This window comes from Petaurus breviceps, unplaced genomic scaffold (assembly GCF_028583685.1).
Source record: "Petaurus breviceps papuanus isolate PSGF00001 unplaced genomic scaffold, PetGlider_PUasm1.0 90808, whole genome shotgun sequence".
Classification (NCBI taxonomy): domain Eukaryota; kingdom Metazoa; phylum Chordata; class Mammalia; order Diprotodontia; family Petauridae; genus Petaurus; species Petaurus breviceps.
The window spans coordinates 18,727,891-18,752,827 of NW_027187349.1; the positions used below are offsets into that span (position 1 = coordinate 18,727,891).

Sequence of the window (24,937 nt, forward strand, 5' to 3'; positions counted from 1 at the left end):
CATTCTCTTTTTCTTTATTCCTTAACTGAACCAGATGAATAATTATTTGTGTTCATACCTTAGCCCTTTTATAGACTGTGAACTACTTGAGGGATACTTTTTTATATTCCCAGCACTTTTCACTGTAGTCACTATAATATGTAATAAATATGTAAAAATGATAAATTATATATATTCAATAATGTTTATTTTTGACATAATTATGACCTATTTATTGGGAGAGAGAGTGGGGGAGAAGGGAAGACTGAATGCAACTGCGCAGGTATAAATTTCTTTCCAGATTATTTTCATTCCCTACTGCTAAATGGATCTGGTGTGCCTCCGAAGGAATATTTATGACATTCTTTTTTTATGTTAATGAAACATTTTTAACATTGCTGTCACTTTCTAGTACCCTCTCCCCATAGAACCCTGCCTTTACATAAGAAGTGTATTTAAGCAAAACAAACTAACACACAAGCTTGGCAATATATGCCCCATTCTGCCCCTGAGAGAAGAGAGTTACTTGTATTCCCAGCCCTTTCACACTGTAGCCAGTATAATATATAATAAATATATAAACATGATAAATTATATATACATGTCTACATAGTAAATGCTTGTTGTTGATATAATTATGATCTATTTAGTGGCTGAGTTATTCTCCCTGACTGAGAGCTAGTTGTCACTTACCCCTTAGCTTTGTGGGTGTCACTTTTTTCCTGTTACTCTAGGGCATTAATTAGCTCATGATTCACAGTTTATAGCTCTAGAGCTGGAAGGGACCTCAGATGCTACAATGTCCAACCTCCTCATTTGACAGTTGAAAACTTGAAGCCTAGGCAAATTCAATGACTTATTCAAGGTCATACATGAGGGTAGGAAGAGAAGCTCTTAGGTCCTCCACCCAAAGAGCCAGTACTATTTCAACTGAGTGAATTATCCAATCAGTTAATGGTCCAATCTCACCTAGTCTCTAATGCATTTCTGTTAAAACTCCCTCTTACTCCTACTTGTATATAGTGTGTTAATTGGACCATTAGTATAATACCCTCTTACAATAATTGGCTCATTTTATGCCTGAGGGCACACATAATGGCCCCTCAGGTCCATGTGGTTCTCTTTTCTACTGCTTTATGGAGTTTAGAGTAGATGAAAAGTCAGGAGTACATTCACTACTGCTCTGAGCCCCCAGTTAGGAAAATTCTTAACATTTAACCAAAACTTGGCTCTCTACTTTAATGGACATTTCTATGTATCTCTAGTTAACCCCTGGCCTCTTGATGGTTGAGGCAAAAATTCAGTTTACCGGAGGAGACATTTGGGTTAAGAAGCAACATAGTGTATTATGTTCTATTGATAGATGCTTGGAAAAGAAGCTAGAGAAAGAACAGACCTTTTCTTGAAATTTCCCTTAGTCCTTAAGGAGGTACCGTGTTTCCCCGATAATAAGACCTATCCTGAAAATAAATCCTCCCCTTACTGTGTAAGATTCCTTTAAAATAAGCCCTCCCCCGAAAATAAGCCCTATTGAGATTGCTACTGTAGTGAAGGTGATCCCCTGCGCTACACGCTACATTACGGTACCCTCTGTATGCACCGTCCCCCCCCCCCAAACGCACGTTGCGCTCCAAGCTGCATCCAGTCAGAGCTGCAACAGTGAGCGCGTCATCCTGTTCTCCCCCAGTGATTTGCTTATTGAATAAAGGTACATTTTTTTGTTCACATTTACCTGTTTATTAAAATTGCTGTCAATGTTCATTAAAATAAGCCCTCCCCTGAAAATAAGCCCTCTGGTGTTTTTCTGTCCAAAAAAAAAAAAAAATAATAAGACAGTGTCTTGTTATCGGGGAAACACGGTAGGTACAAGCCCACATCTTCTGCTCCAAGGTGCCCTTATCTACCACAGCTGAGTCCCGCTTTCTCTTTCTCCTTTATCTGATTGCCCCCGGGACTAACAGCTCTTTCTGGTCCAGATCAAAATGTCCCTGTACCTTCCTCTCCACTGTCAGACTCTCAAAATCTCCCTCAATTCCAATCTCTATCTCAGCTTCAAGCTTCATTTCATCTTCATTTCTTCAACACCACCGGTCAACTGTTGACCAGTGCAACCAGCAGGTGAATAAGCACAAGTACCCTGGGAGTGGTAGTACCCCTGGACCACTGTTTCTGCTTTCAGCTTTGTCCTTGCAGCTACTATCTAGGGAATTAACTTCTGTGAAGAAAGGGCCAACCAACTAACTGGTACTCACAAGGCAGGTAAACCAACCTAGCTGCAACATCAAGACACCCTGAGGGAGACAGGAGGCAGCATGTATAGGATAAGTCAAATCCGCTCCATCACCTTTACCACCGTGTCCTTTCAGACTCTGATGGAAACAACCTAGCATCCTGAAACTAAGAGCCTTAGGAATAGCAATAGCTTTATTCTCTTTCAGGTTGCACTCCTGGATCACACTCCAGAATCATTTCATCATGGAAGCTCCCTCTAGTCTTATAATTCAGAAATTAGAACTACCCTCCACACTTGGGGCTTCTCCTGTGATTGGACAGCTCCTACAAGAACCTCCATTTAAGGAAGGCACCCAGGCCAACCGCGTCTTGATTTCTTAAAGCCTGAACTCCCAGACTTTCCTATGCCCCAGTGGTGGCTACCATCCTCCATACCACATCACCTTCCCCCTTCACCTTCCTTTTGTGTTAAGAATTAGAATGTTGGGCAGCCAGGTAGCACAGTAAGTAAGAGCACCGGCTCCAGTGTCAGAACGTACTGGAGATCGAATCCCGGGCTCAGACACTTAGCACCCACGCAGAAACACCTGGCCGTGTAACCTTGAGCAAGTTACTTAACCCCAATTGCTTAGGGGCAGGCTAAGCTCAGTGAATAAGAGCACCGGCTCCAGTGAGATCGAATCCTGGGCTCAGATACTCAGCACCACACCCAGAAATAACTGACCATGTAACCTTGAGCAAGTTACTTAACCCCGATTGCTTAAAAAAAAAATGTTAAGCTTCTTGAGCAAGTTACTTAACCCCGATTGCTTAAAAAAAAAAGAATTAGAATGTTAAGCTTCTTGATGTCAGGAACTGTCTTTTGGCTTGCATTTTCTGTTAAAATTGCATCTTGTTCTGGTCCCGCTGACCAGTCACCCCCTTCTAGTCATTAATGTTAAGTAGCCAGTATTAAGGGGCAACAGCAGGAAATAAAGTTGCAAAAGTTGTAAGTCCCATCCTAAAACTTAAAGAAGCATAATTTACAAATTGTATTATATACTAACCAAACTTCACATATTGGTAATGTGTGCTGGGTTAGCAAAGCCATTTAAGATGTTGCTGTCATGACTTTCTGGTCCTGTTATGTCAATCTCAGACAAATTCCAGATCTCCAGTTCCAGACAGACCAGTAAAACTTCAAAAGGTGCTGATAACTTTAGGATGAAATGAACATGTTAGCTTTAAAGTTTTACTGATAACCTTGAAATGGTGGCACAGACAGGAATCCATTCCCCTCATCCCCAAAAAACTATAAAAATGAGACCTCAGGGTCCTGCCCCTCTACCTGAACATTGTTCCATCTCCACTGGCTTCATGCTGCCCAGTGGTCCCACTCGAATCCATGGTTATGTGAGTGATCTTCTGTCTCTCCTCTTCTCCCTCCCCATCCTTTTCCTCAGTGTCTCCTTTCAGCATCCCATCCCATTCCCATGCTGTCTCCCTCTGTATCCCAGTTGCTGCTTGTCTTTGTAGCCTCTGTGGTTAAGTATGATTGCCACCCTGTTTCCCCACTGCTAATCATGTTTTTTTTTTTTTATGAGTACCCAAGAAACCAGGCGTGCCTGCCCCACTTTCATAAATCATTCATTCTTATTTGTATTCACAGCACATAGTAAGCACTTAAGGAATTCTGGGTTTTGTTGACTGATTTCCAGTACATGCTAGAAATCATCATTCTGGGAAGCATCCCTTGTGGAGATGCAGTCTGGTAACTGCTCCTGTAGGTGTTACAGGCACATCTAATGAAGACCCAGAAAAGAAAGTTCTTGCCACCAAAATCCTTGGCACTATCAAATAGTTTAATATTGGAAAATGGCATGACCTTTTCAGTAGAAATGATAATGAAGGGCATCACCATCTGCTTTGCAGCTGCATTCTCAGATTACAAAACCTTCCACGTGACTCCCATATTGGAAGGTGAGCTCCTTGAGATCAGGACTGTTTTGTTTTTCTACTTGTATGCACAGTACAGTGATTTGGACATAAATATTTAACAAATTCTTCATTCATTCATTCACCCCTCCAATCCCTTATGGCCAACCCCTCCAACCTAAGAGATATGACAGCCTCCACTAAGGTTCTGATTCCAGTGAGGGTTGGGTGGAATAGGAGTTCAAGTCTGTACTATACTTGCATCCCCAATGTTTAGGCAATACCTGGAATATTGCTTAATAAAAGCTGGTTGACTGAAGACCTGTTTTCATTCACCATTAATGGCACAGAACCAAAGGCAAGTCTTTGGGGGCACTCCAAACTTCTCCCTCTACGCTGACATTGATACACTATACTTTAGACCTCTCCATTCTAGTCTGTAAACAAAGCATGAAGGGATTTCTCAAAATATTGTGCTAAAATTTAAGTATACCATGTCTACACAATTTCCTTGATGGGGAAGGTTAGCATTATGCATTAAGAAGATATAGGAATTCAAGCAAATTCAGGAAACGGGAAAGTGTGGCAGAGTATTTGAAAGATCAATGAAGGAAGAAACAGAAGGGATGTCATTCGTGTATATTACAAACCATTTGGACAGAAAGTGGAATTAGGTAAAGTGAAGAATAATCATAACCTGGGCACAAAAGCATAATTAGTTATGATGGGGACATCTTCTGAAGCTCTATCCCCAAGCAAAACAACCAATAATTTCTTGATTTACCTCAGTGACAATTCTAGCTTTCAAAAGGTGAAGTCAAAAAAAGGACCTTCTATTTTGGATCTGTCACCAGAAAAGAGGAACCAGTTGTATTTGGGGGATGGGGGTGGGAGTGTGTGTGGGGGGGAAAGGGGGTGGTATTTGAAATGTTAAAAGCCTTAGAAGAAAATGACCACATGGGTGGCTAGGTGGCACAGTGAATAGAGCACTGGCAATGGAGTCAGGAGGACCTGGGTTCAAATCTGGCCTCAGACACAACACAAAAACTAGCCATGTGACCTTGGGCAAGTCACTTAACCCCAATTGCCCTACAAAAGGCAAAAAAAAAAAATGACCACACATGCCCTTGTAGAATTTGTGATGAGAGGAACTCCAGACATCATCTAACATACATTCTAGATTACTGGAAGTAGATTTCAAAGGTTTCAGAGAAATATGGGTAGGATCCAATGGACTCTAAACCCTAAGCCCAAGAAAGATGAGCTCTAAAGAAGGAAATTTTGAGGTTGTGGGGCAGAGAGGATGCTCTGTTATGGGGTGAATCTTCTCATGGTATGTGTGAGAGCCAAAGGAAGACTGCAGCCAGGCTTTATCTGACAGTGCCCTATTTTTACTTATTCTTGCTAACTAGATGCTCAAGAAATTGAAGGGCTATCAGTGCCCTCTAAGTCAGCACCCTGGGAAAATACATTGGCTGCCCTATCCTAGCTGTACTAAAGTAAACCAAACTTTAGGTGGGATTCATTACATTCTTGATTTAAAAAAGGTTAATGGGTAGTCCTTTCTGTCCTGTAATAGCTAGCCCCATAACCCATTTTGACACTGTGGGGGTGTCAAAAATGTTTCTTGCTTTCAAGCAGCCATAAGAATCAAAGTGGGAAGCAAGACAGGGGCTGCAATTATCTAGATGAAGATTTAAATGAGCCTGATCTTTCCAACTCTGTTTTTTCCTGAACCATGTAGAAGCACATCAAAATACCTTTTGGGTCCAACTGAAAATACTAATTAAGTATTTTCTCCAGCCTAAAACTCTTTGTGGACAGTTCTCTTTAGGGAAGTAGGGAGAACAAAAGCTGAGGCCTCCTTCTTATTTAAATGGATTAAGGGTGATGACCAAACTTGGGCCTAGTCTTGCTTCATTTCTCCATCCTCTGAAGCAACTGGCCAGATCAAAGCGCCCTCTTCTGTTGTTTAGGAAGTACTGCAAGGGCTGGGAGCTGGCCTTTTTTTTTTCAGACCTTAAAGGGAGTGGCCAACAGGATGAAGTATCGAGGAATATTAACACAAAACTGTATTTAACCAGTTCTGTTTTCCTTGTTCACAACTCCTCTAAGTGCTCCCTCAAATGGTTTTGGGTTAGAGGCATGCCTGAGAATGATGCCAGTTTGGATATTTCTCTCTCAAGAAAAACTGGGATGAAAGAGTAATGTTGATTTTTGTGCCTGAAACAGAGTAGGGTACCAATACTTTTTCTGACAGCCTCCAGTATGCCTGCGCCGGCTGGACTCTTCCCCACCCTAGCATCACCTCTTGGTGCATCAACTCTATGGTCTCTCCTATAGGACAGAACAATTGCTGACCCTGTCTTGCCAGCCCCCAATGTACATTACTTCAACCATCCCCTCTTCTTATTCGAGGGCTACTTTAGGGTGTGGGAGAAAAATCCTGAAATCATGTTGACTAGGGCCGATACAGATGTACATACAGGTAACCTCACCTAGGGCCTCACCGAAGCAAACCTTGACCTCCATCCTCCAACTTCCTGTGGTTCCCTCTGTCCACCCACAGTGAACACCTCAAGTCATAGCTCACTGGGAAAAAAGCAAGAGGCCTTTCCACCAGAGCCTCCTCCTGCTTCTCTCAAACTCACTCAAGGCTAGTACATTGCCGAGTGTGTTCCTCATCACTTCTAGCCTGATTGTCAAAATAACCTCCTGGCCTCCTTCCTACCTCAGGGTCTTCCCACTCTAGCCTATTCCCTACTCACTGGCAGTGATGGGATAACCATACTGAGTCAACAAGCATTTATTAAACACCTACTGTGAGCCAGGAATGGTGTTAAATGCTGGTGATTCAAAGAAAGGCAGAAACCAGCCCCTGCCCTTAAGGAACTCATGGTCTAAAAGGGGAGACAACACATGAACAGCATCAGACAAAGGCACATATGTATGCATATGCAGGATAGACTGGGAGAAAAAGAAGGTAAGGCACCAGCATGGGGAGGACAGGGTACAGAAAGCCTTCTGTGACATTTTAGCTGGGACCTAAAGGGAGACAATGGATGTCACTCCCCTACTCAATAATCTCTAGTGGCTCCCTATTACCTCCAGGATCCAATATAAAATCTCATTTGGCATTTAAAGCCTTTTCAGTATTCTCACCCTTCACATCCTCTGCAATTCAGGGACACAGGCTGTGACCCACGCCTGGAATACTCTCCTTCCTCACCTCCCACCTCCTGGCTGACCTCAAAACCCAACTCAAACTCCACTTTCCACAGGCCTTCTCACCTGCCCCCCCCCTCAAATTACCATGTACTGTGAGACTGTTTACACCTTGTCTCTCCCCTTACAAAGTGACTTCTTCGAGGTGAAAACCATTTTCACCTTTTGTTGTAGCTCCAGCGCTTAGCAGGAGCCTGGTACACCATAAGCATTTAATAAGTACTTGCTGACTGGGTTTTTGAAAGTTCTTCCTTTTACTGAGCCCCTATTGGCAGCCCTGAAGCTTCTACCCATTGGTCTTTGTCCTGCCCACCTGAGGCTAAGGAGAATCACCACCTATGTGAAAACCCTTCAAAAACTCTGAGGGCAAAGATGACATCTTCTTCCTTTCCTCTTCTTCTATTAAGCTTCCCATTTCCAGGACCTTCAAACAATCCTTACTGGCAGGGTTTCCCCTCCCTTTACCATTTGGGGGGGACACCACAGTATAGCAAAGACTGGATTTGGAGTTAAGAACTGGGGTTGAATCACAGTATTACTTCTTGTGCACCAAGGTCAACAACAATACCAACAATTCACATTTCTACAGAGTTTTACTTTAACTACTCTGGGCTTCAAACATTTTCATCTATAAAATGAAGGTCTGGACTGAGGTACATGATCTTTAGGGTACCTTCCAGTCATAAATCATGTGCCTACGACAGGCTTCAATGCCAGGGAGGAATGAATAACATGAAGGTGACAACAATTTCAGGAAGTGAATATAATGCTTAATTTTTAGGCTTTCAATGGAGCTTAAAAATGAGTTTTAATTAAAACTTACTTTAATAAGTTTTAATTTTTCTTATACAGCAAATGTAGGAGTCGGCAAAATTTTATAATAAAATGTAAAATGAAACAAGGCATACTTTCAAAATCTAAAAATTACAGTACAGTAAGTATATTCATCTTTATAAAGCTCTTTTAGATCAGAAGAGACAATGAGTCCTTGGAAAATGTTGGCACTGTCTATACTGCTTAAATAATCAAAAGATGTTACAAACTTCACAAAAATTTCAGTGATACAAAAACATATTTTTTAAACGTTCTAAGTCTTTTTGGGTTTCTTAAAGAGCTACACATTTTTATCCTCAAATCACATGATCTCTTTCCTCCAAAATATATACCAATTTATGTTACAAATATAAAGAATCCACACAAACCCCCTATTCTTTCTTAAATAACTTCTTCCAACGGACAAGTTATATAAGTGGGGCCAGCCCTATAGTACATTATTAGTATGACACCAGCAGCCTTCAACACATCTTTAGTGAATAAAGGAAAAATGGGGATGAAAATAAAAATCTTCAAAGTATGTTTAGGTAACTAAATCTTAATTTCGAAATTTCTTCTTTTTCCGAAACTTCTTTCCGGCTGCATTAGTGGCTTTTTCCATCATGATCTCAGTATACTTCCTTTTATTGTACCTGAAAAAACATTGAAATGTCAATATAACAAAATAAGATAAAACTAAAACAAAATGGAAAAAACCTTGACTTTTCTAAATCTGTCAAATGCTTTCAATTTCTCAGCAAATACTACTTTCAGATGCTGCAAAGCATTTTAAATGCAACAAAGTATGTGGAGAAATAAGGACTGTAACAGAGTAAACAGAAAGGAAATTTACTTTCATTTGAGGAAACATGATTTCTTGAAGAATCACAACCCAGAGCTTTCCCCCGAGCGAAGCCTTGCTGAAGTTTACAAATGCCATTCTTCTCTTGGATCTCAGAAGGACTGAAGTATTTTAGTCTAAAAAACAGCCACTCTTCATTGTCAGCAGCTCAAAAGCTTATTAAACATTCTCATTAAAAACTGCATGGCCAAGGCCTCTCAAGAGATGCTTGTGTTCTTAGCAATGCATCCAATGCTGTCACAATAATCCTTCACTCCTAACCTTCCGGTGATTTAAACAGCAAACACACCAGACCAAACCAACAGAGATGAAGTGGTCCTGGGGAGGAGGCAGGGAGTGCAGCAAAGCCTGAAGGCAGTGGCCCCTCCTCTGTCTCCCACTGCTCTCCTTGGATGTGCCCATCATTTTCCTCTGTGCATGGTCTAAGTCATGCTTGTTATTCGTGTACATGCCTTGGCTCCTCTACCAGACCTTACACGCTCTGGTCACTTTGTACATTCCTTCCCAGCCATAAGCACAGAGTTGTGGCGGACACTTAATAAGCATTAAATCAGGGGAAAGAGAGGATGAGCAAAACCTGGTTCCAACTCCTTTCCTCTAGGGCCAGAGACTGGGACCTGTGGCCTCAAGACTACATGTGGCCCTCTAGGTCCTCAAGTACAGCTCTTTGACTGAATCCAAACCTCACAGAACAAATCCCCTTCATAAAAGGATTTGTTCAGTGAAACTTGGATTCAGTCAAAAGGCTGCAGGTTCCCTACCCCTGCTCTAGGCCAAACTATCCCCTTTAACAAGATTAATATTAAAATTATTCTTTAAAAAAAGCCAGGCATTTAAAAAAGTGGCTAATTTACACTGGTTTAATTTGTCCCAGACTCTCCTCAAATACTTGTGTGCATAACCCCACCCTCCAATTCTGATCTAGAATAGAAATCCTAATGAAGTTTCACTGTTTATGTTCCATTTTAAGATGCTTAGAACACTGTCATTTTCAGAGGTGACAATCTGCTTAAGAGTTCTAATAAAATTAGGTTAATTAAAGTTCCAAAGCAACATGATGACTAACATCTACTAAAGTTAATAAGAGCTGAATAAGCCGGTAACCTCCAGCGCTGCAAAGGCATCTCAGCTCCCTCTTATCTTGTATATGTGCAAAAGATCATTTCAACCAAGTATAAAATAAGGGTACAAGTGACATATTTTGGTGGAAATTTTAAAAAATTTCCATTAAAAAATGGGTTATATAGGCCATCTAAAGACAAGTTTTCTCTCTTGCTAGCTTCTGTGGGTCCTGATCTAAGCAGGGTGACTCCACAGTGCTCTCCTTTGTGCACTGTATGGTGGAGTCAGCCTGGCCAGGTTCTCTGACACTTCCTGGCTTCTGCCTTCCACCTCCCCTCTATCTCCATGGCATCCCACACAATGCTCTACAGGTCAGAAAGGCTCTGCCTTCTCATCTTCCTCCCCTCCCCAGGACTCTCTCCTGCTATGAAATCTCTCCTGATTTTTCTAGTTGTCTTTCTAACCCCAAATGATCACAGGATTGGAGTTAGAAGGGACCTCAGCACCCACTTAGTCCTAACCCACATCTGAAGTAATTCCCTGGACAACCAAATATAGTTTAGTCTAACACCTCCAAGGAGGTGAATCCCATAACCTCTCTAGGCAACTCATTATTTTGTATTTAGTCATCTGTGTATACTTTGTACGCCCCAGTAGGATGTAAGCCAAGAGCAGGAGCACTGACTTTATACACTGGTAAGTCCTCAGAAGAGCAGGCTTTCATTAAATCAGCTTTAGTCTCTTTTGACATCCCCTCACCCCCCTTCAATCTATTATTTAAACAAGTCTTCCCAGGATTCACACACAGTGCTCCTGACCCCTGCCAAGGAGCTGTGCAGATGGTAGTTAGTAAATTGTGACAATTCACCATCACCACAGGCACAGTTTACTATAAGAAAACACATTATAAAAATATGCCTTTCGCTAAAGAAACATTGTCAACCATTTGCTTTACAAAATAACTATAAAAGTTTTTTTTGCTTCTCAAGCTACTCTAATATATTTTAAATGATATGAATTATAAAAATTCATTTCAAACTCTTTAAAAATAGGAATACATCAATAGATAAGATTATAGATATAAAATGGACCAAGAGATCACCTGGTCCAATCCTCTAGTTTCACAGATGAGAAATTGATACAGAGAAGCTAAGTGACTTACCAGGAGAACACATAAATGGTGTACACATGAATAATTCTCACTGAGTCTGTCTCCTTCTCTATAAAATGGGGACACTGCATATAGAACTTACCTTACAGAGTTGTGAGATCAAAGGAAGGATGTAAAATTCAAATAGCCAACTCTAAGGGGAGCTCGAGCTATCATTGAGTAGTAGAACAGGTATTCAAACCCAACCTCTCTTTCTACTATAACATGCTGCCTTTCTGAGATCTTTATAATTAAAACCCAAACAAATGATTCTACCTTCTGAATTCAGAATCAGCCAGCAACTCCTCCACAATCGTTCTTTTCCTTTGCTTCTTAGGAATTCGTGAATGATAGAAGTCAGCGGGATTATCAGCAATTGTTCCAACCTGGAAAAGATGGATTGAAATGGGAGTCCCCAAAATCAAGTCAAGAAGCAAAGATCAAGTGTTCACTCTATTCCAGTCACTGGATACCAAAGGCTGGGGATAAAAACAAAGGCAAAAACAGTCTTTGTCCTCAAGGGGCTCACTTTCTAATGGGGAAGACAAGAGGCGAATAATAACTGTACATACAAGACATAGCCAGAGCAAATGGAAGGTAACCTCAGAGGGAAGGCTGGGAATCATGGAGAAACCGGGAAAAGGCCAAGGACACTGGAAGGGGGGATTGTTCCTGGCCTCATGGACAGTCAGGAGATGGTGTATTATGTGTGAAAGAAGTTAATCAGTGCAGACTAGGAGGGTCCAGTTGAGGATAGGGGACTGAAATCGGCCCCACAGCACAGCATTCTCTAGCAGAGGTAAGGAACAAGAGTCAAAAATCAGAAGGTAAAGATTTATCCAGGGATTCACAGACTGAGAATGGGACAGAATAGGATAGGAATCAGTCAAACATGAAAGGGGCAAACTCAGGGGTCCAAGTTAGGTAAGGAGGAAAGAGAAGAAGTGGAGAAGACTGAGTGGGGTGAAAGGATTAGGACAGAGTAGGCTCAGGGAAGGAGAGAAGACTGCATCCAGTTGACTTTTGATTGCTGGTGCTAAAAACAACGAAGAGAGACATATGCAATCACTTCTTTGTGAGGGCAGCTGGACTCCAGCTATTTGTTATCTCCTCCGGGGTTACTTCAGAAGCACAGTGGAGAAAAAGCCTTGGGGTATCAAGTCAAAGAGCATTTATTAAGAACTGGGCTAAGCCCTGGGGATATGAAAAAAGGCAAAAACGGTCCCTGCCCACAGAGAAGTCACCATCTAATGGGGAGACCACATATGAACAAGGGACCGCCATTCCAGCAACGAAGCAAACACCTGGTTGTCTGAATTCGAGTTCTCCTAAGTATATTCAAGCACATAACAGGACAAGAATAGGCGGCCTGATTTTCCCATATTTACTCACTTAATCAAAAAGATTGATGCACAATAAGTTTTACTAATGAGTCATTGTGACATCTTATTCTACAATGTGTAGCACAGAATCTTGCTGACCCCATAGACTGTAACATTTCATCAATTCTAAACGAAGCTTACATTTTCTGATGTCTTTTCATGAAAAATAATTTCATTTTGGAAAAAGCATCTGAAGAACATCAATAAATACTTTACCTATCCAAAAATAAACTGAATAAGCAAATTTGAATAGAAATTTTAGAATACTAGCTGTTTCATTAAGGTGATACACCAGAAAGGATACAGCAAGTCTAAGTGAATCTAAAAGCCTCCATTTTCTGGAACCCCTGCATCACAGCATCCATTTTAAAAAAATCAAGAAACCTTACATTTGGGGGGGAGGGGGAAGTGTTGAGCGGGGGTGGGGTGGAGGGTCACATATGAAAAAACAGACACTGTGAAAAGCAGCAACTGCTTATTTAGCAGAAGATCAATGCCAACGCAGCTTTTGCTTTTTGGCCTAAAATTCTAAGGCAAGACTGAATCTCTGTCTCCTTCCCTCCCTCCCTCTCCACTTAGGGCACCTAAGTAGAACATTTACTAGAATGCCAGGCCTGTAGTCAGGAGTACCTAAGTTCAAATCTATCCTTGGATACTTCCTACCTATGTGACCCTGGAAGAGTCTGTTTGCCTCAGTTTCCTCACCTGCAAAATGAGGTGGAGAAAGAAATTGCAAAACAGTCCAGTAGCTCTGCCAGGAAAACCCCAAATGGAGCTGCAAAGAGTCGGACATGACTGAACAAAGATTTCATCCACTGACCACGTAGGAAGGATATGGGAAGAAACTCTTTCTCCTCCTCTTCCTTCCTCCTGATGATCCCTGGTCTCTGACCAGTACTATCAGCTCTACTGCTCAGCTGTATTTCATTTGAAATAAGCTTTTCTCCTATAGGCAGTAATCTATTCCATTTTTACAAGGATGTCCTTGAAGTTCCAAACAACCTAATTAAAAAACTCTTGAACACAATCCCTTGGACCAGATCTATTCTCTCAGGTCTTTCTGATCTAAAATTCCCCGACTCTGGCCATTATTCTGGGGGCAGATGATATAAAAATTAAACTTCTGAAGGCTGTAAGAAGAAAAGAAATTCCAGGTGTTACCCCAGATGAAAATAAAGGAAGTGTTTCCTACCTGGAAATATTTAGGGAAACCATCTCTGTCATTTTTCTTGTAAAACCTCTTAGGATCCATACTGGCTCTCATCTGCAGTGCTTTGAGATCATTTTTCAGTTCAGTAGTTAATTCTGGGGCTTTCATACCAAACCAGCCATCTCCTGCTGTTTTTTTCCGTTCCTCCTGAAATTTAGGTTGCAGAATAAACATCATTGTATCATTTATGTGCCAGCACAAAACACTATTTTCCCTCAAATTACATACTGAGGACTATTTTGTGAATTGGTATCAATTAATAAGATTTAAATTTGGGGAAAAAAATTGTCTCCTGGTTTTTCATTTTATATAAAAAAATGAGTAAGTGAATAGGAAAGGGATTTTCCAAACAACTATAACTATACTGACTTCTGATAAAAGAGAAGAGATTGGAGGAGAATGAAAGAGAATTATTACTTCTATAGTAGTTTTCCAATTAAACATTTACTGCCATTCTGATTGTCCATGTAATGAATAACTTATAAAATACCTCCACACAAGAGTCTAAGAAAAACAAATACAACCCAACTCCTCATGTCATGTTCTGTATTTTAGAAAGCCACTTATTCCTATTATTTTTAACAGTGCAGAAAAATAAAAATAAAAGAAATTATTATTTTTCCAAAACTACCCAGGGGCAAGATATTAAGTTCGTACACCCCTACTCTGTTTCACATTAGTGATAGGAACATACATCTATGGTTTTTTAACAGCTCTGTGATTACTCATAATGGTATCCTGAGAAGACAGGACCCCTGGACTTAATATAACAGACCCTCAGAGTATGTTCAAATGTAGGAAAAAGTTGCAAATGGTTTATGTTACCACTGGTTTGTTAAAAACAGAACTAGATTCACTGACTGAACTTGACTCTGTTGAAATGGCCACCAGCCAATTGAGATGTTTCTCCTATGCTATGTTGTTTGGCCAAGTCTCAGTTATTCAGAGCCATAAACACTACTCTGAGCTCTCTCCTCATCCTCCACACACCATCATTTACCATTTTTGGTGCCACCTCAGTTTCTGTAAAACATAAATTACTTGGTGTTCTACAGCCACTGAGTCTTAAACCAAGATATCTGTACTTACTCTGCGTTTTTTCTTAAGTTGAAACTGTGATTCCTTGTATGGTGGGATGCAATCCTTCTTTTCAAAATCAGGAGTAATTATGGTTTTCTGCAAGAGCTGATAAAAAGAAAATGAATGAGCCCCTGAATGCTGTCACTATTAGCTAAATAACCAAATTACAGTCGGTGTTTTAAATTGACTACACTTACTGTCCTCCAAAGGCTGGAGTCTATGTCTTATACCTTGTTTTAAGCAATGTTCCTAAAAAGCTTTGTGTAAATCAGATCCTGCACTAGTGGTTCTATGATGAACAATCTTGGTGAATACTTTTATAAAACAAAGAAATATTCCTTCAATGTTTATGAGTATATATATATCTGCCAGCAACTGGTGTGGGTGCAGGGTGAAATGGTGAGGAAAAATGGACCGAACAAAGGAAAGGCCAGGCTAGGTGAGTCAAGTTGCACGTGACTGGTTTATTCAAGCAAGCAAGGTCCTTAAATGACAGATGAACCCTGCCCTTTGTCCTAGTGTACATAATTCACGGGAAAAGCAGAAAGGCAACTTATTTTTCTTGTTGATGTTTCATAGCACTACCTTGACTTATTCCTGTTTTCCCAGTACTGGCAGTCACAAGGTATGCAGGTATTTTTCTGAACACTGATTATTACTTTTAATTGCTACTTATCTGGGAGAGAGTCCAAGGACTATGTCTGGGAGAAGAGACCTTGCATCTTCCTAGTATCCAAGGTGAGCTCAAGGATTTTCAGACATGACTCTCCACATACATTTTATAAAGGTAGCTAAGTCGTGCAGTAGACAGAATAGCAGGGCTGGAGTCAGGAAGACCTGAGTTCAAAGCCAGCCTCAGACCCTTCCTCCCTTCGTGATCTTGGGTTCCTCAACTGTAAAATGGGGATAACAACACTCCCTACTCTCACTGGGTTGTTGTGAGGATCAAAGAGGACATTTGTAAAGCACTTATCCTATACCTTGCTCACTCTGTATGTATCTGTTTGCATGCTGTTTCTGATTGTAAGCTCCATGACGGCAGGAGACTGTCTTTTGACTTTTTTTTGTATTCTCCATGCTTTTAGCACGGTGCCTGGCACAGTTAGTTAAATGGGACATAAATGCTAGCTATTACGATTATTACTTTTAAAAATCTAGATTTTTATTAAAGAGACTTACTTATTAACACAGTGTTCAACTATATTGATCACCATAAAACCAACTACCCACATAAAACAACAGAAATATTGGGAATACACAAGGCAATGGGGTGGGTTAAAAAAAAGTCTCTTTCCTTACAGAATCTGACTAAAACAAACAACAGACCACAAAAGCTCTTTTTCCTGGTAGTCTTACACAGTTATAACTCATCTTAACTTCCTGTAGCTAGAGAAAAAATTATGATATGTTAAAGGGATAGTGCTAGAGATATCCATCTTGATGGTTTTAGCAGGCTGTAGTATGGAAAAACAAATGACTATCTTTTGGCAACATTCTAGATTTGTGCCATAGTTGTTCATGGCTCTGAAAAGGAGTAGCAAAAAAACCCTTAAATGATCATTTTTCTGAATGTGAGCTAATTTTCTCCAGGTACAGATAAAAATCCTCTTATTCTACTGGCCATTTGGGGTTGTCATCCCAGATAATGACACCTAGTTAGTTACTCAGTAAAGGCTACAGGTTTACATAACTTGGGGAGATTGTTTCCTTGGGTTTCCTATATCACACTGAGACCACATCCTGGGAAGACCTAATAGCACAGTGGAAAGAACATGGGATTCAGAGTTAGAAGAACTGGGTTTGAATCCACACTGATTAGCTGTGACTGTAGACAAGTCACTTAACTTTTAAGCCTCAGTTTCTTCATCTGTATTTGGCAGGTACAGGCACAGGGCTGGGAATCCCTAGACCTGGATTCTGGTCCTAGCACTACTGCTGACTGGCTGTGAAACTTGTGGAAACCTTAACTTCTGCACCCGCTTCTTTATTGTCAAAGGAGGGGAGTTGGAAAGTACATTTTTCCAGTTCTAAATAATTCTTTGAATTCTATTACTTCACCATCTGATTCTAATTTACTTTAAAAAGTTTTAAAGATTTGCACATACGTGCCCATAATTATAAAAATAGCATTCCTGCTCCACATCATTATGTTCCTTCTGTTTTTCAGTTTCCAGAGTAACTCAACAGATGGTTGAAGGGGAGTCAGAAAAGACTGATGGCAGAGGCCCAATCTGAGGACGAAGCTAATGAACCTACAGGCACGTCTAAAGCTGGAACTGATGTTAAAAATCAGTTCTGAGTATTCTAACGAATGATTCAGAGGAGAAAAGTCCAAACAAGTCTTCAAAGAAGTCTTCAATTCAATTCCCCAAATATTTATAAGGTAAGGTACTTTGCTAAAGGCTATGAAGGAAACAGAGCAGGGCCCATTTACCCACTACAGAGCATGTGCTTTGAGGATCATGATACCCATTATACAGATTCAGAAGTGGGGACCTGCTCTAGGTCATAGACTGAGTAAAGGTCAGAGTCCAAGAGGTCTAATATTCTTGGTGACAACAGAAAAGCTAGAGCATGGTCACAATACAAAAGAAAGCAAGATGTGAGAAGAAGTAGAGATGCAATGGCAGCAAAGCATGCCTGGGTCACAGGAGGGAAGAGAGCTTCCTGGCTGGGGTATGCAGGCTGGGTGTAGCCTTCAAAGAGACTGCTTCTGAGCAGGTCCTTGAAAGACAGGTAAGATTTCAACAGGTGGATGGAGAGAAGATGGGACAGCATGGCAAAGGATGGAAGAAGGAAAACACAGCAAAAACAGAAAGCAGCAAACAGTTCATAATGGTTAATGTGCAATGTATGAAGGGAAGAAGTAGGGAAGGCTAGAGAGGAAAGCTCTGGGAAGGCCTTGGATAGTGTTAAGGCATTTGGACATTATTCAATAGATGACAAAAACCTAACTGAAGGTTTCTGAGAAAAGGGAATGATACAATCATTTATGTTTTATGAAAGTTACTCTGGCAGCAACATGTGAACTGCAGAGGAAAGAGACTAGAGAATGTGGAGACCAATTAGGAACATGTTAAAATAATCCAGCCAGATGGATTCTTGGAGGGCCTTGGCAAGGGTGGAGGAATTAAGAAGGGAGAGTGGTCTGCAGCAATACAAAGCCAGGGAGGAAGAGGACAAACTTGACTACAACACATCAAGTTGTGCATCTACATGGCAGAAAACAAACAAAACCAGGGAAAAGGAGGAGGAGCCAGCTTAAGGTGAGAGTAAGATTATCTTTCACTTGAAACACTTACCTACCTATGTTTAGCATAGAGTAGGAAATAGGGGCCTGAAACTTGGAGGTTAAAGATATACATTTGGGGGGCGGCTAGGTGGCGCAGTGAATAGAGCACCGGCCCTGGAGTCAGGAGGACCTGAGTTCAAATGTGGCCTCAGACGCTTGACACACTTACTAACTGTGTGACTTTGGGCAAGTCACTTAACTCCAACTGCCCTCCAAAAAGGAAAAAAAAAAAGATATACATTTGGGAGTTTTCTGCATCAAAGTGATTCTGAAACGAGGCCCCAAACAGGAGAGGGAGGGCATAACATTTCCCAGGAACAGAGTTTCAAGAAGCCTGAAGCAAGCAGTAAGGTTTTCTAGCTGGAACTTAAAAATAAATGCTGTAGGGAAAGAATGAACATTATTCCCAAATTTACTTTTTAGTACCACAATAAGGGAAGTATTCAGATTGCCCATTTAACCTTTCAACAAATAAAGGAAAATGTAAATATGTTTTAGAGGTCTGGATGTGTGAAAATATAACAGGATATGTTAGGAAACTTACCTCCTTTTTATTTTTCTCCTTTATCTGTGTAAGGGCATTTTTGTTAAAATTTATTTTTTCTGCATTAAAGTTAATATATAAGCCTCCAAGCTGCTTGATACTCAGACCAGGGTCTATGCTGCTACTTGACAACTTCAAGCTGAAAGAGAAATTATCACTAAATTTAAAAGTTAGATCTTATATAGATGGAAAGAGAGGGGCAGAGCAGTGTGCACAGACCTGAAAATAGTTAACTTTTCCTCCCCTAACCTACTTTACTTTCAATACCTCACATTCCACAGAAGTTAAATTCCTCCCAAATTACATGCAAATTAAACTTCTGTATATTAGTTTGTCTTAAAATTTCACTACATGAATGGAATTTTTGAAGTAAAAGAAATACATATAAGGGCAATATGCTAGCAATTAACAAGATAAGTTTATAGGTCTGCATGCATACATTCCCCAAAGTCTTATCCTTAAATGTATTCTACTGAATTCAAATGTCCTTAAAAGATCATAAGTAATCTTTTAACTCCTAATTCACTTTTATTCAAAGACATTTAGTTCTTCCTCTAAATGTTATGGGAGAAAATTACCACTTTGGAAATATCCTGTAGTACCTTCCTCATTATAATTCTTTAGATTAAGAAGATTATACCTGACCTTATTAAGAAGTTTCAAATAGCCACTTTCTTTCTGCTCACATAAATAAGAGAAAACTTCTAAATAATGCACTTCATTTTACTGTGCTGACTCTGAAATGCAATGACACACTTCACAACCTCTTTACTGGGTCCCAGTCCCCTCCACACTAAGCCACAGTGTTGGGAACCTACAATGCATTCAAGAGGTGGCAGGAACATAGGTAATTTCAAACAGATAATTTATTCACAAATCATCAGGAATTAACTATTTTGATTTGAGACCAAACTATTCATGTGGCTAAATATTTACCTATTACAAACACCTGAGTGTGCTAGACACCAGGGAAGGAAACAGTAATCAAGGGAAAACTTTATAAAGAACTATTTATTCTCTATGTCAATTCACCAATCTTGGTGGCAGATAATTTCCTACTTAATTGCCTATATTCCCAGGCACTTACTCTGCCCAACAAAGCAGCTCCCCTTCCCTTTTAAGTTGGTCCCAATTCTGATGCCCCAAAAACCCACCATTAAAAGCAATTGGATGGGTCTCTCCAACAACTCAAAATACCTAAGTGTCATTGTGCTTGTGTTTTAGAGATCTCACCATCTACACACTATATGCCCAAAAAGCCCAGAAACAAGGCAGACTGACCACCTCTGAGGCAGAAAATATTCATCCTCTAGACCACCGCCCAGTTTACTAGTCTCCTATCATTTGCTAGAAAAAGTTAAAAGGATTTATTACAACATACAGGCAAGAAGCCCAAATTCTTCAAATAAATACACAAACTTACAGGTTAGACTTGGTGCTACTTAACACGTCATCATCATCTTCATCTATGAACTCATCTTCATTTTCTCCCTGGTCTACAAGTTCCTCCTCTTCACTTTCTTCTTCAGCATCTTCCTGCTCACTGGCTATTTCACTTGTTTTTTCTTCCTCTATGTAATAATTCTTATCAGAACTCAATCCAGGGGTTTTATCAATGACGAAGAAGGTATCATTTGATGGGTTATCTTCTGACTCTTTTTCGGATGGAAGCTTTTGCACACTACTCTCAACAAAACACCAAGCGTCTTCTTCATTCTCACCGTCTTCAGATACCTGGTCCTCATCACTGCTGAGAGCTAACAGGATAGAATTACTGGGATCAGGGGAACTGTTGGGAACAGAAAGGAGGCCTGACGTGGTATTGCCTTGTAAATGTTCTTTTTTGTCATCAGTGTCTTCAATGACGCTGATTTTGTCATCACTGTTCTCGTTACTGGTAATTTCTGTCACATCACTGATTTCCCCTGCCTTTTCATTCTGTTTGCTCTCCTCATATTCAACTGAAAGAACAAAATCTTTTCCGTCCCTGTCAGTACCTGCTTTTTTGTGCTCTGGTTTATCTGGTGCTGATTGGCTTTGAGAAGTAAATTGTTTTTCAAAGTTGCTTTGCTCAAGCTCTTCACAACTTGCTTCTTTTTCCTCCTCCAATATATATGGTTCTCGGGTTAAATCCTTTCCTCCCACAAGCTCTTCTGCAACTGCATCTTTCTCCCTTCTTGTCTGTTCTTCTGGTTCTTCTTCCAAACTTTTCACTGCGGATTTACCACCCAGTCTCTGAGTGTCATCCTCACACTGACTGGGCCTGCTCCCTGGAGAAGGGGCAGCCTGTTCAGTATCTAACCCCTGAGTGTTCACACATGTGGACTCAGAGATGCTCTCTAGCTGGGAAGCCCCGACACGCTCATTCTGGATGACGTTTTCTGGCCTCTCCTCATGATCTTCCACTTCAGCTTGCTCATCAGCTTCCTTCTTTAATTTCCTCTGTTGGCTCCTGGTCACTCTCTGGCTTCCGATGGATGAAACACCCGAGCAACAGGACTCTGCATCCGAGGTTTCTTCGGCCAGTAAAGCAGAATGTGGGTCCACATGGAACTTAGACTCTCTATGCTTGGCCCCTCTAGTTTTAACAGGAGATGATAAAAGAGAAGAAAGAACAGAGGAGCAGGACTCGGTTTCGGAAACCTCACCTTCATCCCCAGACTTGATGGATTCGCTTCGGGGGACCCTGTGCCGAGTCCTGCCCTTGGCCTCGGGCTGGCAGGGGATGACGATGCGCCTTCTCCTGGTGACCCGCACGGTGGGCTCCTGCAGTCCTGACGCATAAGAACAGGTGGACTCGGCTTCCGAGACCTCTCCGTCCGTTACGGGCTCCAGGGTCTGGGCTAAGGAAGTCCGACCTCTGCCCCGGTCTGCTCGGACCGTGGGAGGCTCCTGCAGTGGGGGCTCACTTATGTAGTCCGTCTTGGGGTCCTTCATGTCTTCTGGCTGTCTGCTGCCAGTCCTCCTTCCTCTGGCAGAGGACGAGCCCTAGAAAACAGGCAGAGACAAAAATCCTGTTAAGAGAGGCACTGACGTGGAATGATAATACACTGAACGCTCGGGTATGGGAGCCAAAGCCAGGCTCTCGCCCCAGCTTCGCAGCACACGCCTCCCTGCGCAACCCCCACAACTTACCGGACCTCTCTAGGCCTCAGTTTACTTATGTGCGGAAGAGAGGGGCGTTGGGGGAGATGACCTCTGGGCTCCTCTCCAGCTCTCCTCCTCCACTCTACGGCAAAAGTTCGGCACCGAGCCTCACCCGGGAGGGCTGTTTGCTCTGCCTGGCCGGACCTGATCCCTGAACACGCCCAGACCTGAGGTGCCAAGGGCTTTGGGATCCGCGGCTGCCTAAAGTACTGGAGCCGAGAGGCAGATTCTCAACTCTGGCGGCCAGCCACGCTGCAGGACGGGGCGGGGCTAACGGAAGGGCGGGGTCACGCACGTGCCGCCCCAAGCGCATGCGCCCTGACGCCAATACGCTCTTCCCTGCGCCAGCCAGGCCCCGGTCCCAGAGCTCGCACTGCATCACTTAAAGGACCCCTCCGCGCTCCGTATCTGTTCCACTTCCCCAAAACCGAGATTCACTTCCTCGGGTCAGGCTGACAGTTTGTAAAACGGGCGCGGGGAACTGGGAAGAGGAGTAATAGCGAATGCCCGTATCCTACCCTGCGCCCCGGGGATTCATTTATCTTAATTCGTCTCAGCAAACGCCGCTCAGGCCGCTCCTGCCGCATCGATCTGGTGGCCACCATCCTGCTGAGTCTCTCATCCGCCAACTGTTGCAGCCTTCACGTTCTGACACTTCCTTTCTTTACGACGCCCCGGAAATACGTTTTCTAATCCGGTCTTAGCCATTTTTTCCAGCCCCGGAGCTTCCCTCCCTAGATGACGTCACTCCGGGGAGGGGAGCGCCAAAGTCCCTCCTCGCGCTAACGTTTCCGGCTCCTTGTTCGGTTCCGCTTCCGTAGCTGGAGGTCACTGAACTGGGGAAGCCTCCAGTGGAGTCACAAAGGCACGCCTCTTCCGGCATCCGTCAGCTAGAGGCCCCGCCTCCTTGAGTACTTCCGGGTGAAACTAGTAGGGAAGGAAGCTGAGATTCGCCGGCTGCGTACTGCGTCTAATATTGGGAAAGAAACGAGCGGGTTCAACCCGCAAGCCCAGTCCAGTACTAGACCTCCTACTCTCTGTATTTCCGTGACTCGATAACCCCTACTTGTTGGGGCAGCTTGAATCTGCAAACCCCGGGTTCAGATGCTGTTTTTACCACTAAGCTTTGTGACCTTGGGCAAGTCACTCCTCTTCCCCGCTCTCCCATGTTTTGTGTTTCTATCAGCCAGTTCAATATTAAGCACCTCCTATGAATCGTGCGCTATACTAGACTCTGAGGTTACAAGTACAAAGGATGAAACGCAATTCGTATTTGAAATATCTTAGTAATGAGATAACAAGAGCCTGCCAGAATACAGAAATATAAAGTGCATATACAAAACCAGTTAAATACAAGGGAAGGAGGGGCACTAGTAGTCGGGATAAGGAAAAGCTTTGCCCGAGCTGCATCTCAAGTGAGGTTATATGAGGCAGATGTTCTGTCCCCGCCCCTATTGAATGTAGGCACCTAAATGCCAAGGACTGCTTTATCTTTTTTACTACTTCCTGGTAATGCCTTTTAAATTTAGTTGTGCTGCTTTTCCCCATTTTAAAATAGTCTGGACTATGTTTTCTTAAAACCCTAGTTCAGCTTTCAAATCCTGTAATTTTTGGCCCCAGAAAATGGTAAAAGTTGCAGAGAAATATTTTAGTTTGAAATATGGAAAAAGTTCCTAATTAGAACTCTTCAAAAATGGAAAGGGCTTATGTGAAAAGGTATAGGATCACAGACTTGGAAGCGGAAGGGACTTTGTAGGTCCTTTGCAGATGAAGAAAGAGGCTGAGAGAGATGGTGACTTGCCCCGGGTTACATAGCTAAGAAATGTGTAAAGTGGAAGAGACGTGGATAACAGGAAGTCACTTATGCTTAGCTGTTCCAGGGCATTGGGTCTCATTCCACATCCCTGATGAATTTCATTTCTGTGTGATAGCGGCAGTACCAGAGAACCGTATGGAACTTAAGACTGTGTGGTCATTCATCTAACAATTAGAATGCTAAAGGTAAAGTTCTTTTCAAAACACCAACAAATCAATATGTTATTGAAGAAAATTAAACTATATAGATATGGAATTTTTGCTATATGTGAAACCAAAACATAAAAGGCTAAATGAAGGGATTGTTCACAAGTTTTCCTTAAGAGAGGCATATAAAAAGAGTTGACATCATTAGTTTCACCCTGCAACCAAAGGTGGCAAGATGCATTTTATGAGGTGCTTGGCTCTTACTTCTTGCAGGGCTCATGATGAATTTAAGCAAAAAGGTCAACATGAAGATGGTGCAGGCTTATGTGCTAGGTTACAAAGAACTCAACAAGATCTGCCAAACCAAGAAAAACATAGCACTAAGAAATAAGAAGTCAAAGGTTTATAGATTACTCAGAAATCTCTTGCCTATATATTATGAATACTTTCCTAAAGAACATAACCAGAAAAGTCTAGACATAATAAGAACTGATCACACACACACTTGAAACTGACCGTATCTTGACAGGAAATGGCTGGTTACCTATGAGGGAGACATCTCTGAATCCGATGTCTGTGTGAATTCAGATATTCAACTTTACTTAAAGATTAAAAAAAGCAAAACCCAATTCCAAAAATGACATTAAGAAAAGAAGGAATTAAAGGGATTAGGACAGCAAATGGTTAATCTTGGGAACTGAGTGGACCACACTGGCTCCATCCATTCAATTCTGGAGCTTGCTTAGTTCTCTTTCTGTTCAATTATAGGTCTAATCCAGGGATGGGGAACCTGAGGCCTTCTAGGACCTTAAGTGCAGTTTTTTGACTGAATCCAAATTTTACCGAACAAATCCTTTTATTAAAAGTTGGTTAGTGAAACAATAGAGGTCCCAGTGTATAAACTACATTTGAGAAGTTTGGAAGTAAAAGGAAGGAGAGTATAGATAAAGGAGGCTATGGAACAAAGAGGAAATGAATTGCTCTCAAAGTATTTAAAAAATGACTTACAACACTTAAAATATTATTTCTTCCTTCTCTCATTAATTTGCATTTTATCAGAAATACCGGATTCATGTTAAAAGG

General features: G+C 41.6%; 1 protein-coding gene across 2 annotated transcripts; it reads right to left on the reverse strand.

Annotated features, from left to right (window-relative positions):
- Nucleotides 1–8,156: 8,156 nt before the first annotated feature.
- DNTTIP2 (deoxynucleotidyltransferase terminal interacting protein 2) lies at nt 8,157–22,637 on the reverse strand. Of its 2 annotated transcripts, none has more exons than XM_069070539.1 (7): nt 22,411–22,637; nt 20,169–21,733; nt 18,746–18,884; nt 14,919–15,014; nt 13,812–13,976; nt 11,514–11,623; nt 8,157–8,816 (listed from the first exon to the last, which is right to left on the reverse strand). In XM_069070539.1, the coding sequence occupies exons 1-7, from the start codon at nt 22,495–22,497 to the stop codon at nt 8,723–8,725; spliced, it is 2,256 nt and encodes a 751-aa protein (XP_068926640.1). In that variant the 5' UTR covers nt 22,498–22,637; the 3' UTR covers nt 8,157–8,722. The 2 variants fall into 2 exon arrangements, with proteins under 2 accessions (XP_068926640.1, XP_068926641.1); XM_069070540.1 differs by lacking the exon at nt 22,411–22,637 and adding an exon at nt 21,881–22,378.
- Between the last annotated feature and the right edge of the window lie 2,300 nt (nt 22,638–24,937).